Source organism: Erpetoichthys calabaricus, chromosome 6 (genome assembly GCF_900747795.2).
Source record: "Erpetoichthys calabaricus chromosome 6, fErpCal1.3, whole genome shotgun sequence".
NCBI lineage: Eukaryota > Metazoa > Chordata > Cladistia > Polypteriformes > Polypteridae > Erpetoichthys > Erpetoichthys calabaricus.
The window spans coordinates 160,322,408-160,336,495 of record NC_041399.2 but is presented as its reverse complement, the minus strand read 5'-3'; the positions used below and the strand labels follow the sequence as shown (position 1 = coordinate 160,336,495).

The 14,088-nt window shown below is 36.9% G+C and overlaps 1 protein-coding gene across 3 annotated transcripts in view; it reads right to left on the bottom strand.

The window, feature by feature from the left end:
• LOC114653632 (E3 ubiquitin-protein ligase HECW1-like) overlaps window positions 1-14,088 on the bottom strand; it is a 461,230-nt gene that overhangs the window by 173,355 nt on the left and 273,787 nt on the right. For all 3 annotated transcript variants that reach the window (XM_051929083.1, XM_051929082.1, XM_028804051.2), the window contains 4 exons: window positions 8,493-8,635; window positions 6,146-6,246; window positions 3,370-4,719; window positions 13-114 (listed from right to left, as the gene is read on the bottom strand). In XM_051929083.1, the coding sequence (XP_051785043.1) occupies window positions 13-114; window positions 3,370-4,719; window positions 6,146-6,246; window positions 8,493-8,635 (1,696 nt within the window). The remainder of the gene's footprint in view (window positions 1-12; window positions 115-3,369; window positions 4,720-6,145; window positions 6,247-8,492; window positions 8,636-14,088) is intronic.

Genomic DNA, 14,088 nt, shown 5'->3' with positions numbered 1-14,088 from the left:
AAGTTATCTTACTTGGTGGAAGAGGCTCATCAATAGTTGGATAATGGTGGGGATCTGGTCTCAAAGCAGGCAGCTGGTTAACAGGTTGATGGTTGCTTGGCAAAGGGCAATCACCTGAAAACAAAATCAAAAATTAGATTACAACCAATGAATAGGTTCATGACATTTAATACTTTGAAAAGGCAAAAAAAAAAAAAGCATCGCAAACTCGAAATCTAAGATGGCACCTTTTATACTGACAGTTAACATTGAGAAGTCCATAATGCATGTTAGCCTCTGAGGAAAACAGTATATACTCCAGCTACTGATGGAGGGGTAACTTCATTTCACAATCTCTGTCCTCTCTAATGTTCATAACCGCAGAGAAATATAGATTCAGTTCATAAAATATGGTATCCTAAAATACAGTTCAGGAATGAATTAAACATACGTGCAACCAGATTTTTAACTTGTCAGACAATTCCTTCGGCAATACGTTGGTGTGGATGCTTTGTTTGCTAAACAAAAGAGTAAACAATAAAAAGGCTAAGGTGCTTGGAAAGCACTTACATCACTAGAGTTGTGTATGCTAATCGCCTTAATTTAAATCGATTTTAATTTGCATATTTCACAAGCTCAGTGATGGAATAATGAAAGGAAAGTTTATTTTATCTTATGTGTTGATATTTAAAAACAGGATGGCTACTACTTTGACCAATGAAAATGTCTTTACATAAAAGCAAGTTATCACTGGTAGGTAGGATGTTTTCAGCTGGCACGGGTAAATGTACTAAAGTAAAAACAAGTCATTAATGGGCAGAGTTGATTGATTAGGGAAACTTCCTTTAAAGGACAAAACAAGAATTAGATCCTAAAGAATCTGGAAATCTGAAATTTGATTATAATTTTGATTCAAGTAAAGTGAATCTTTATTTTATGTTTAATTTAATGTTCTGATGAAGAACATCTTCAGCCACTTGCCCTTAATAAGACAATGCCTACCATGTCACTAATAGATGCATGTGCCTTCAGTGCTTAGGTTAAAAGGCACTCCATACCACTGGCCACAAGAGTGTGGAGTTGAGAGATGAGTGGAGATGTGGGTCTGACCACATCCTACTCCCACATATATGTCTGCTATCAGTTGGCAACATCTCTCTTATTATCCAGGCCAGACGTTTATGTGTGTGTTTCAGGGATGTTGTTTGTTATAATATTTTTATTTTTTCTGGAGCTTCTGTAAATTCTTAATTTCCCTTTTGGAACAAATTATCTATCTATCTATCTATCTATCTATCTATCTATCTATCTATCTATCTATCTATTTATCTATCTATCTATCACGGTTTGGGAAATAACAATGACAATTACTTCAATAAAAACATTGTAATCATGAGAATTAGAATATGAAGCGGTGTAATAACTGTCAATAATTTCACCATGGTTAATTGTAAAAAACGGTAACCATCCCATTCCTGCCATCCATCTATACTATGAAAATGTGCACTATATTTTACAGGGGGAAAAATTGCATTATATTAAGTTAAGTATCTCATATTCCAGCTGAAATTCTTCATCTACAGCATAGAATTCATCATCTTAGGTGTATTAAGACACACTTTCCAGGGGCAGTCTGGTCACAGTTCATTTCATGATTCACATCTGATCTGTGCCATATGTTCACTGTGATAGTTCAGCAGTGATACAATTATTATGTATTACTCTAGCAACTGTGAGACATTTTAAATTGTTTTTTAATTAATAGGTGTTGCACAGATATTATTGCTTTTGCTATGCATGGCAATAGATTGTGGGCTCCACTGACATTATATTTAAATTGAATAGAGGCAATATATAACTGATTCTTATAATCCAGAAGGGATGGATGTATTTAGGATTGCCATTTTGAGTTAAAAAACTGGAAAATAGAGTAATCAGTCACCTGATTTAATATCACAAGTCACAGAAATTGTGAACTGTCCAGAATTCCCCATAACAGAGCTATTTTTAAAAATTAGACATATAAATGAAAAACCTGTGTGTGTGTGTGTGTGTGTGTGTGTGTATGGAGCAGTCTGCACTGCTGACACTCAACCACAGCCACAAGATGGCTGTATGCATTTTTATATTTTTCGGCACTTGCATGCACCTCACTACAAAAGACCTGTTTGCAGGAAACACCGCTGCACAACAACGATGAAGATGAAGAGACACAACATCGAAAGGAAGCAAATGCCACAGCTCAACAGCGTGCAAGTGAAACACCTCAGCAAAGGAGGGCAAGGCTTGAAGTTTTCACTAAAAACATTGTCTGTGTGGAGATATTTTCTTGAGACAAAGATTAAAAGGACTCATATGCCAGTGATACAGCTAAGATATAGTATTTTTATGAAAGCCAGTGGGGCAGCAAATACAGGTGGGTCCAAGTCCTCTGCTCTGGATAATACTTAAGAGTCAGCTGATGCCTCTACAAGTTCACAAATATAATAACACTGCTAGGGAGTCTTCGGGTTGTTTTTTGTCCCGAAGACCACACGCAGCTAGTGTTTAATAATGGTGAGAACCTTAAGGGTCTTTCCCAAAAGCTTAAAAATGCTTGAGTGATTGGGGCCCAGGCTGGAACTGGTGTCACTGGGGGATGGGGCGTGTTGTCATAGGAGTGCATGAGTGCTGTAAGGTTCTTGTGTGTAGTGCTGGTGGTAAGGAGTTGCACTGAGTGATGAAACAGCTACCCAACTGCCCTGTGCAATGGTTGTATCAATGCTTTCAGGTGTCTCACTCCTGGTTTTTTCAATTAACCCTTTCAGAGACCCTTTAAGTGGCACTTTGCCAACCTTGATTTTCTGCTAATTTCTTTTCACTTGTATCTGCTGTACTAATTTGTACCTATCTCTGCTTGTGCTCACCATTTTTTAGCGTCCAATTGATGATATAGCTAGTGTTGGACAGTTCTTAATAATGCATTTGCTCTTCTACTAATGTATTCCTTCTTAAATAATAATAAGACTGTTGTGTGTTACTTCATTAAAATATCTCAACCTACATGTATTTATATCTTTATGTGTGTGTGAAGACAGATTGAGGATTGTGGGGGGTTAGGGGTATTTGACTGACTCAGGACCTCCAAAGCGTCAGCCCATTAGTGGCTACCCCTTTAAGGTGACTCTGAACAATACTAGCTTATAACATTGTAACACAATACAAAATACACTGAAATGATCCTATTACAGATTTAAAAATAAATCATATTGACACACACAATTCACATTATTATAAATTCAATTATTTGTGATCTGTAGATTTTTAAAGCAGCATGTAAAAGGTGAAAATTAATCATTTCAACTTATAGTGTAACTTTAAACATTGATCAATATATTATACACTGCTAACCTTCTGCTCTATTTCCAGACTCTTCAACTGGGGACTCTCCACTTTCTGTGGTACTCTGAGAACTTCTGGGTTGCACAGTGTCTTCTTCTGCCCACAGTGCTGTACCAGTCTCAGTTTCTCGATCAGCAGGGTCAGGACTCTGCACAGAATCTGGTACAGACTCAAAGGCACTGTTTTCTTCTTCTTCTTCATCTTGAGAGGAAAAGACAGTGCTTTCAGAAATGCGAGCACTGTCAACAGAAGAAAATCGAGTATGGCTAGAAAATCGATTTCCTCCTTCATAGCCTGAGTTACTGTAGCAAGAGGTGCTATAGCAAGAAGTGCTGTAGCAAGATGTGCTGTAGCAGGAAGTGTCACACAGATCACATTCATTGTCCCCAAGTGGTCTCATGCTTGACTCACTTTCACTTTCTGTTCGTGGTTGCTCACTCTCCAGCAGCTGGTTCAGATCTGAAAGATGTTCAATAGATAGGCTGCGGGGTATAGTCCTTCGACCACAGTTGTCAAGTTCCAAAGTTACACTATGTGACTGAGTTTCAGAAGAGCTGTCCTCTGTTAGGTCCTTATCCTCCTCCTCTGGTTTTAGAGTAAGCTCTGAGTCTGGGTTACAGCTATCCTCCTCAGTGTCATCAGCCATCTGTGCAGAGGGCAAACTGTGGAGCAAATGGTGAATTCGGATGTAGTGAGTCCGTGGGGTTTCTGGTTCACCACAAGCAGACGCTATAACAGTTTCCAGTTCTGAAACAGGAAGTGAACAAGGCCTGTTTTTCCTTTTAACAGTAGTCCTCATCCTCAAAGAACAGCTTTCTTCATCTTCTTCCTCTACTTCTGATGCATCTCCTGTTGCTTCAGCAGTTGTTTGTTTATCTTCTGCTTCTTCGTTTATTCCACCAACTGAAGACGCTACTTCCTCAGTCAGTTCTGTAGGCAGAGTCACGGTCACATCTCCTTCACTACTGGTATTTTTCTCATTTTCCAATTGCAAAGTGGTGCCTAATTCTTCAGCTTCCATTTCTGCCTGACAGTCTAGTACTGAGGGTTCCTCATTCGGTGTAGGATCTCCAAGCTCATTGTTTTCTATATCATGTATAACATTTGATTCTTCAGCAAGATGTTCACTACTAGCCACATAACTAATTTCTGTAATTGGTGCTGCAGGTTCTGGACAGCTGGAATTTGAATTTAACGAAATCTCGTCATAACCATTAGCTTGCTCAGGGCTTGCATTCTCTGTAACAGTGCTGTCATTAGGAAGGGATGCACAACATGAGTCAGTAGTCATGTCTTCCGAATTATTTTCTTGAGTAGGACCAGATCCAGCTTCAGTGCTAATTGAGACCTCTTCATCGTCTAGGAAAATAGGGACAAGTTGGCAAAATTACTTTAATCACAGGTTGGTAGTTAATATGTCACAGTTATTATGCATTTCCCTTTCATGTCACAGATTAGAAGGAGACACAGTTTCAATGGATATGTAAGAGAGCACAATCTGAGAGTGGTGAGAGAAAACTTGCTGAGCTTTAAAAACAATTTAGACAGATTTGTTCCCATTTCATTCATGTCTCTCATTCCCATTTTTTGAGGACATAGTTTATGGAAACTTGAATGTATTTTAAAAGAATCCTATTTGCTTTTGGTCATATTTATTAATATCTCACTCATTCACTCAATCACTTTACACTTAGCACAGACCTAACCATATGTTATTCTTAGTAATAGTATCACAGTCTCCAGATCTAGAGAATTCTGGATATTCCCTAGCCAGCTGACAAGTATAATCCTTCAAATATGCCCAGCTTTTACTCCTGGGATTTTTCCCAGTATGTTGAGTCTGTTAAATGTACTCTACTAGACTCCCAGCAGGTCACCTGTATTAGATGCCCAAACTACCTGAAGTAGCTGCTCTTAATCCGGAGAAACTGGGATTTGACTTTGTCGCAGAGAGGGAGAAACCAGCAAGCTTAACCATGAACCTCATTCTGGCCATTGAACCAAAAAAACTTGCTCTTTTCAGCTCTGTCAAAAAATGTAGACAGGCCAGAGTCGGGATGTGATCTGGCCAATAAATTCACAGCTGTATCAGGTACATTATCACTTGCCCCATCACTATCTTGCTCTACATAAACCCGAAATACTGACACATCTATACTCATCTACTGTTCATTTTTGGCACATCATTGAAAAGCAGACAAAGTATACACACATGAGTAACACAGAATCTCTGTGGGATGAAAATCCATAGCTGATGCATAACTTTAGAAACATTAATAAAGCTAACGGTGTTAAACTCAATATGCTGCATGTATATGATATAAACAGAACAAATTTGAGGCCTGTGCACTTCGTAAAGCAAAACAGCAGAACAATTATTAAATTAAAGTATTCACATTTAATTACAAAGAAAATAATTGAAAGTCCAACAAGGTGATTAGGCATAGCTGACTTCACACCTAAAGTATAAATGGCAATAAATTAAATTACTGATTCTCACACTGCTTTAAACATAATGATGTCGATAAAAATTTGCAGCCATTTGTATTGTGAAAATCTTGGAAACTTTGTAAATGGAAATAAAAACAAATTTTAAGATGCACTACTTTAGGGAAGCCCCAATTTGGATGATGAATTGAGAACAGGAACAGATAGTTGGATCACAGAGTCGTGTTAAAGGTTTTAAGAAAGTCCATTTAAAAACTGGTAAGAATAAGGGTATTATAAACTAAAAAATGTTACTTCAATAAAATTAAAGCCAAGACAAAAGAAAGCAGAGAAGCACCTTGGTGTATAGAAGATGTTATCTCAAATCTGAACTGCAGTTGCCCACTGACGTGATCTGTTGGAAGTCTTCTGCTGAGAGTGTAGCTTACGACTCTGTCTCTGTAAAACAAAAGAAGGACCATCAAGTATATTAAACTGTGTATTAGTGACAAAAGATCAAATGGATTAATAAAAAATATACACATCCAACTATAGACATCCACAGGACTATCAGTGAGGCTCCATCCTAGTTACTTTTCAAATTTATTGTCAAAAACCCACCAGTTATCTCTTACATTTTAGACTTGGCTATACTGTACCTGTGTGAAATAATTTCTGAAATAATTTTACCTGTAGTACTTATCTTTTCTTACATTCAATTCTGCTGTCTTTTGACTTATCATCCTGTTTTGAATTGTTATTCTGTCAACATCAATTTGATTCCTTTTGTAATATGATCATTTTGTGTGGACTTTTTGAATAGATGTAGCCATACAATTTACAGGTTGCTATAAAAATTGCTGGTCATTTGACACAGACGTCACATGATCTATTAGGTCATCTCAGCAAAAGTCAGAGAAAGATATTAATTAAAGGTGTCAGGAGATGAAGCAAGGTCAAAAACGTGTACAAGAGTTGATACCAGAGAAAAAAAAAAGATCTTTCAAATGAACTAGAAACCAGAAGTCGCTAGTCATAGGATAAAATAAAAAAAAACATTAAGGGTAACACATAGTCATTTGCACACCAAACATTAATTCGATCCAGACTCAGATAAGAAAGAAACACCCTTTAATCGGTCACATGCCACATACTCCCAGGGAGTCCCAGGAAATCCCCATGGCAATCATAAGACTTGTGAAACGTCAAATCCAGTTCAGATGCATAGATTTCCAAAAAACACTATAAAATACAGAAAAGAATTATATAATCTAACAATCATAATAATTCTGCCTATAAAAGCTGGTAGTGCACAGCATCAGCCATCCATCTGTGTATTGGATCCCAATCTAACATTTCTCTCTGTCTCTAGAGTAGAGGAAGCTAAAAGAGAGAAGTTAGTTTCAAGATCTTTGCCTTGTTTTCTTGCTTTTATGTTTTGGATTTGATGATCAATTTCTCTCTCCACTGACCATGCCTCTTGGCATTCCTGCATCTACTACTGTGTTGATTCAGATTATAGAGTTCTATTTAGAAACTCTTACTGTTCACCTACCCATCAATATTCAAACTTGCATATTTAAATTTACATGACTGCAAAGGAACACAGTCTTTCCAGATAGCCAGCTCCTGGGCAAGGCATCTGTTTCTACAGTCAGGGCCGGATTTTCCTATAGGCTAACTAGGCTTCAGCCTAGGGCCTCAAGATCAAGAGGGGCCTACATTCAAATTGTTAGCAAAATTTTATTATCTCTCATGTAATTTACAAACTTAAAAATGGAAGGTGAAAGGGCCTCATAAGTGGAATAGCCTAGGGCCTCTTTTCATATAAATCCGGCCCTGTCTACAGTATATCTTATTTTTACTTTTGTAGGCTCATCAAAGTGTTTATGATTCTGTTATTTGTCATGCAATGGAATGATTTAGTATTGCATTTATTATCTTCTTTCCTTCAAGTTTACAGTTGTTTTCTTCATGAAAAAGAAAATAACGTTTACTCTGTTTCATTGTATTTCCACCACAAATACTGGTATGTGATGTTACAGTAGAGGCTTCTCGCATAAAAGATTCAGAAGGATTTAGGTAAACAATCAGCTTCTTTTATGTTCTTTACAGAGTTAGATAATGTCTTCAAGACTATTTTCCTGTGCTTTGTTCTTGACGATTTTCTTTCTCTTCATTCTCTTTGCAGCTTTTTCTTTTTTTTTTGGGGCATTTTTATTACCTCATTTTTCTTAGTAAGCACTTATCATTCTTCTGGTTTTCAGAGAAGCTGTATCTACAAATTCCATACCCAAGGGGCTGATGTGAATGCCTTATAATATCTGTGTTCTGAAAAAGATGATAACATGATGATACCATTCAAATCAGATGAACTCATCTGAACCTTTGTGTAGGTCCTGCAGGGCCCAAATTTTGATAAGAGGCCTATTGTACTCAACAATTATTAAGTTGTCATATGTCTTTGGACAATTCCATCTTCTTCATAGTGGTTGCCTTGGCTGTGTCTGGCTGGATCTGGCAGTCTATCAGGATTCCAATCTGTTATAAACATTCTTGGAATTAATATAAAAGAGCACTATTGCTCATATCAGCTATGGATTTTAATGACTCAATGCCATTAAAACACTTCACCCTCCAGTATCCTCTATTTGAATTGCAAGATAAGTGCACATGCTTTAAACAGAATGTTTTAAAAATATTACCCGATTGCATGTCTCTCAAGCAGGCGCTGCACCGGCATAGACAGTTTCCCAAGGAATCGTTTGATTATTGGGCGACTCTTGGCAAATTTGTCTTTTACTTCAATCTCTAACACATCAGTTGGCAAAGAAACAAAGCTGAACTGCTGCAAAGCAAAATAAAAACAGACAGGAAAAGGTTATAAAATCCTTGCAATTTACTTAAAAGAATGCACTTTGCAAATATTATATGTTCCCTCATGATATGGACAGCATTTAGATTTTCTAAACTATGCATCAAAGCTTGTATGCAGAAACTGAAAGATAACACGTTCTTTTAAAAAAAGTAACAGAATAAAAATTGTAAAGTCAAATCTAACCATGCAGCAATTTTATAAAACACAATAAAATTGGGATTAATGAATGGCATAATGCTCTGTTTACAATGATCAAATATGCATATTAGAGATTTAACTCCATGTATTCACCAACGGCTCTTCTTCTGCCCACCCCTTTAGCCAAAGGCATGCTAATTCTTCATTTCTAAGTTGCTCTTTATTGTTTCCATATTCCAAATTAGCAATTAACCTCACAGTATGATTCAGATATCACTGTACCCTTTTAATTGTATCTTAAGGTTAATTGGATTTCAAACAGGGGACTTGGCATAGCATAACATAACACTGTATCAAATCTTGGGAATACTCTCAGCCTGTTACAAAGAACTATTTAATGTTTCAATACATAGCAGTAGAATGTTGTGCCATGTTAGCCATAGATTGATACAGGAGAAAGTGGGGTGAAATGACAACTTTTATTGGCTAACTAAATAGATTACAAATGCAAGCATTCGAGGCACCTAAGGCCGATGAAGAGACCTTAGCTGCATTTGTATGTTTCAATACAGACAGTAACACACATTAATTTATCAAAGATTGCAACAAACAAAATAAGAAGATATCTACATTTGAAATTTTCAACACCTTGAGTGTGTTTTTTTTTGCCAAGTTTTTGTATATGTGATTTATTTTTGTTCTGTTAAATTAAATGACTAGTCCAGTAAACATAAAGGCAGGAAAAGTAAAAGAAAGAGAACTTGTGCAGGGCCATTGCCACAAAATCCAACTCACGAAAACTGATGCGCTCTTAGCACATAAGACAAATTTATTGAATATTACAGGGCAGGATCCAGTCATGGATGTGGCATGACTCCAACAGAGAGAACACTCACACCCTCATAATCATTTACTCATGATCAATATATAGTTCTCATGCAAACTAACATGCGTGTCTTTGGAATATGTAAGGAAACTGCAAAATCTGGAGAAATGGAAAAAATACAGGTTACTAGATTTAATGACACAGTTTAAACACAGAGAAACTCCTGAACTTGCCAGAGTTAATCTTGGAAGTAATGCCTAATAGGAAGGACCACATACACTCATTTATAGCATAATGTCTTTCGACTGTAAGACAAATTCAAAGTCCAAGGATGAGATCCATATTAACACGGAGAGAACATGAAAAACCAGTTTTATTACCCTACAGTATAATCACTTATTGATAGAAGGACTGTAGGTTATAACAGGAATTAGTTATTCCACTTTTGTGAAATATACTATGGCCACTCTTTTCACATATTTAAAACATCTAACATAGTTAGGAGTAAAATTCAAGCACCACAATAAGAAACTGTCTTGAGATTTAGGTTTTGTTTGCAAATGTTAAATTTACACCATGTATTAGGTGCGGTGTGCTGAATTACAGACAACCATACAGGCACATGTCAAGACGGTTGTTTTCCAGTAAATTTTTAAATACATAAAAAATGGGTTAAAAGAGTAAAGAAACAGCCAGTGTGAAATATGCAAGAATTATATTGAAAGCAAAGAAAAAAGAGTAAAAACATAGACTGTCAGCAAGTTTAAAATAGAAGTCCAGAGAACAAGTGGTGATTAATCAACATATTGCATCTGCTATTTCTTAACTGGCACACAGTAGCTGGATGAGTAATACTTAAGTAGAAAAGATATTTCCATCAGAAGTGACATTTTATAGACTGATTTTTGCTATTTTTAAATGAATAAACTGAAAGGAGAAAATCTTCTTTTGACATACAAAATAAACAGTTTTCATTAAAAAAGATATTGATTGAGATAAGTAAAATGTCTGGGTAGAAAATTTCCAAGGTAAATATTTGGTAAATACATCCACAACTCTGAACAATTTAAATGAATTTCACACCAGCTATCATCTTCATGAGTTTCTTCTTCATATTCTTTAAAATACTCCATTTTCATTTTGTCCTTCATTTAATTTCATATGAACGACCCTCTTTAAAGTTAATCTGCTATCTTCCTTGCTGTATTATGGTGAAACAGTAGAGCGGTGTTTAGGACTAACAGGTTACTTTGCTTGAAGTGTAGTTTTAATTCTGCGCTTGAGGAATGACTGTGTGAAGACTGTATGTTCTCAGCTGTCTTCACATGCATTTCCTTCAGGGATTCCAGTACCCTCCCTCATTCCACAAATTTAAATTGGTACAGCGTAAGCAGTACTGAGAATATCTGCATGAGTGTGCCACGCAGTGGAACATCTTCACGTCCAGAGTTAGTTCTTCCCTTACATGTGATGCTGCTGGTCTGGGATTCATCTACAGTGAATCAAAGGGTTCAGAAAATTGATAGATTTCCTTAGAAAGCAACAATCATCTTGCTGAATGTCTAAAAAGCTAAAACCAATCCAGAACTGTATTTGCCTAGTTATCAAACAGCACTAATTACTTCTACAATGACCATAAAAGAATGCCTTAAGCAACAAAGGAAAGGTATCCATGCCTGGATGAACATATAATTCTGAAGAAAACAGGCCATTTATCCTAATAAAGCTTGGCAATCCAATTCCCCTAATTTCTCCAAAATAACACTGAGCTGAGTTTTGAAGGACTCTAAAGTCCAAATGTCTGTCACTTTACTTGGCAATTTATTTGATGTGTCTGTGGTATGTTGTGTGAAGTGAAGCGTTTTAAATATTGACATGAAATTTACCCTGAACAAGTTTCCATCTGTGTCTCTGTGTTCTTGGTTTAAGAACTTATTTTAGTGACAGCTGGGATCCATTATATTAATTTCTTTCATAATTTAAAACAATTTGATTATATCCCTGCTTAATCACAATTTTCCTAAACTGAAAAGATTCAATTCCTTTACAGCTCCTACCTCACAGTCCTGGGGCCTCATGTATAACGCCGTGCGTAGAACTCACACTATAACATGGCATAAGCACAAAAGCGGGAATGTGCATACGCACAGAAAAATCCAGATGGAAGAATCTGTGCATACGCAAACTTTCACATTCTTCCACTACATGAATCCCGATCAGCGTGAAAAGTAACGCACGTGCACGCGCCTTCTGTCCTGCCCCAACTCCTCCCAGAATTATGCCTCATTGAATATGCAAATCAATATAAATAGCCTTCTGTGAAAAGACAATGGGAAAAACACAGGGGAAAATATAAGAATTTCAACGAATACCAAGTGGAGGCAAAGGAAAAACATACTATTTGTTGGTTTAAACAGTGGTATAATCAACAAAAGAAAATTGATCGAGTGACATAGTGTCGGAGAAACTCGAAAGCTCAAGTTCACAAAGTCGCACAGTGCCCAAAATAAAAAAGAAGTTGTCACATATCAAAGTCGGCGTGAAAAGGCGACTTGTAGCGGACCGTCTGAGTGTCATATGAAAGCTTATTAGGGTACAGAGAAAAAAAATAGGCACACAGTGGGGAAAAAGCACGAAATGTCAACTTTAATCTCGAAATTTCCACTTTAATCACGTAGTTTATTTTGTCATTAAAGTAGAACATCATAAACTTTATCTTAAAATCGTTTATTTTACTAGTTTCTCAAATCCCATCGTAACTAAAGTAGGACGTTAAATGCTTTGTTCTGTGTTTGATCTTCTATGTGCTCTATGTGTGTGAATCACTACATGCTTCCGTTCTTTCTCTTTCTTCGACAGGACACCGAATCCATTACATTCATGATATTACAGCTCTCTGAATAATTAAAATACTGAGATGTATACGTGATATCTTTTTCATGATGATAGGAATGAAAGCATGTTATTAAACATGGGAACACGGTGGCGCAGTGATTGTTCATATCTCACGCAAGAGGCTTGCTGCGCCATGCGCGACCTTCGATGAAATAATTTATTACAGAAGTACTATCTCTTTCAAACGTACTAACTTCCAATTCCTGTCCTTACTTTTCTTTCTCCAAATACCCAATCGCCACACAATGAGCTCTGTAATAGACGTTAAGCCATCTGTAAGCTTAGAACGCCGATTCTTCAAAACTTTTAAGGAACATTGAAATATCTTCGCAGTACATGTTTAATTATTCTATCCGTCTATCCTTCCAGTGTCGCGTCAGCACCAGCAATAATACAGCGCAAGGCAGGAGCTATCCGTGAACTAGCTATCGCTGCGGCACCGTGTCCTCACATGTTTAATTATTAACACTACTGATTATTTAAATGAAGTTAAAGTTTTATCTGTATACTATAAGCAACATATTTTGCTGCATTTCATCTTAAAAATGATATAGTCATCATACACGCTTTATAAAGTGGCGCAGGTTGTGCAATATTATAACTGTAGTGCAAGTTTACAGTGGGGTAACTGTACTTATAAGTACAAACAGTTCTACAAGGAGCACTTGATTGAGTGCGTTTATAGTTCTTGGGATGAAACTGTTTCTGAAACGCGAGGTCCGTACAGGAAAGGCTTTGACAAATTTTGCCATGGCTGAGGTAATGTGTGCTTGAAACTGTATAATTCTCTTTCCGATCAGCTGCTGCTGTGATTTCCCACTCAAATACAGTGATATAAATACTCTGAGTGGTGCAGTGAGAGTAATATGGAAAAAGATGATCCGCTGTGCCAACCCTTAATGGGAGCAGCTGAAAGAAGAACAAGATGCAGTGAGAGTAACAACGCTAAAGCAGTTATGGTATTTGGAATACTTTGGCTATTCCCTGGACCATTATATTGCTACAGGTTAATTACAATCAGATGCATTACACTAATAAACAATATGCAGTTAATTTCAGTGTATTTATAAAGCCACGTCAGGAATGTGGGTCTAAGAAAGAAAGGGTAACCACACAGGAACAGAAGCACTGCTTTGACGCTGGGTGCCGCCAGTCTGCAAAACCGAGCAGAGAAATTGCATACGCCAGGGTATGAGGTACCGTGGAAATGTGCGTGGCTTTAGGCCAAGTTTAGGTTTTATACATCGCGATTTGAGAGTGGAAACGTTCGTACGCAACATTTCTGTGCGTACACACCATTTATACATGAGGCCCCTGGAATCAGCCTAGTAGCTTTTCTGAAGACTTTTTTCCTAGCACTTCTATGTCCTTTTTTGTAGTCTAGAGACAAAAAGTGCATGCAGTCCTCAGGATGAGTGTGTTGTAAAGCTTATACATAACCTCCTTTGACTTGTACTCTATATGTCACTCTCTTTAATCTTTTTGTCTTGTTAAAGACTTTTGAATTTTACTTCCTACATAAAATAGCATACATCTACCCGCTTTAAACTTTATCTATCATGAA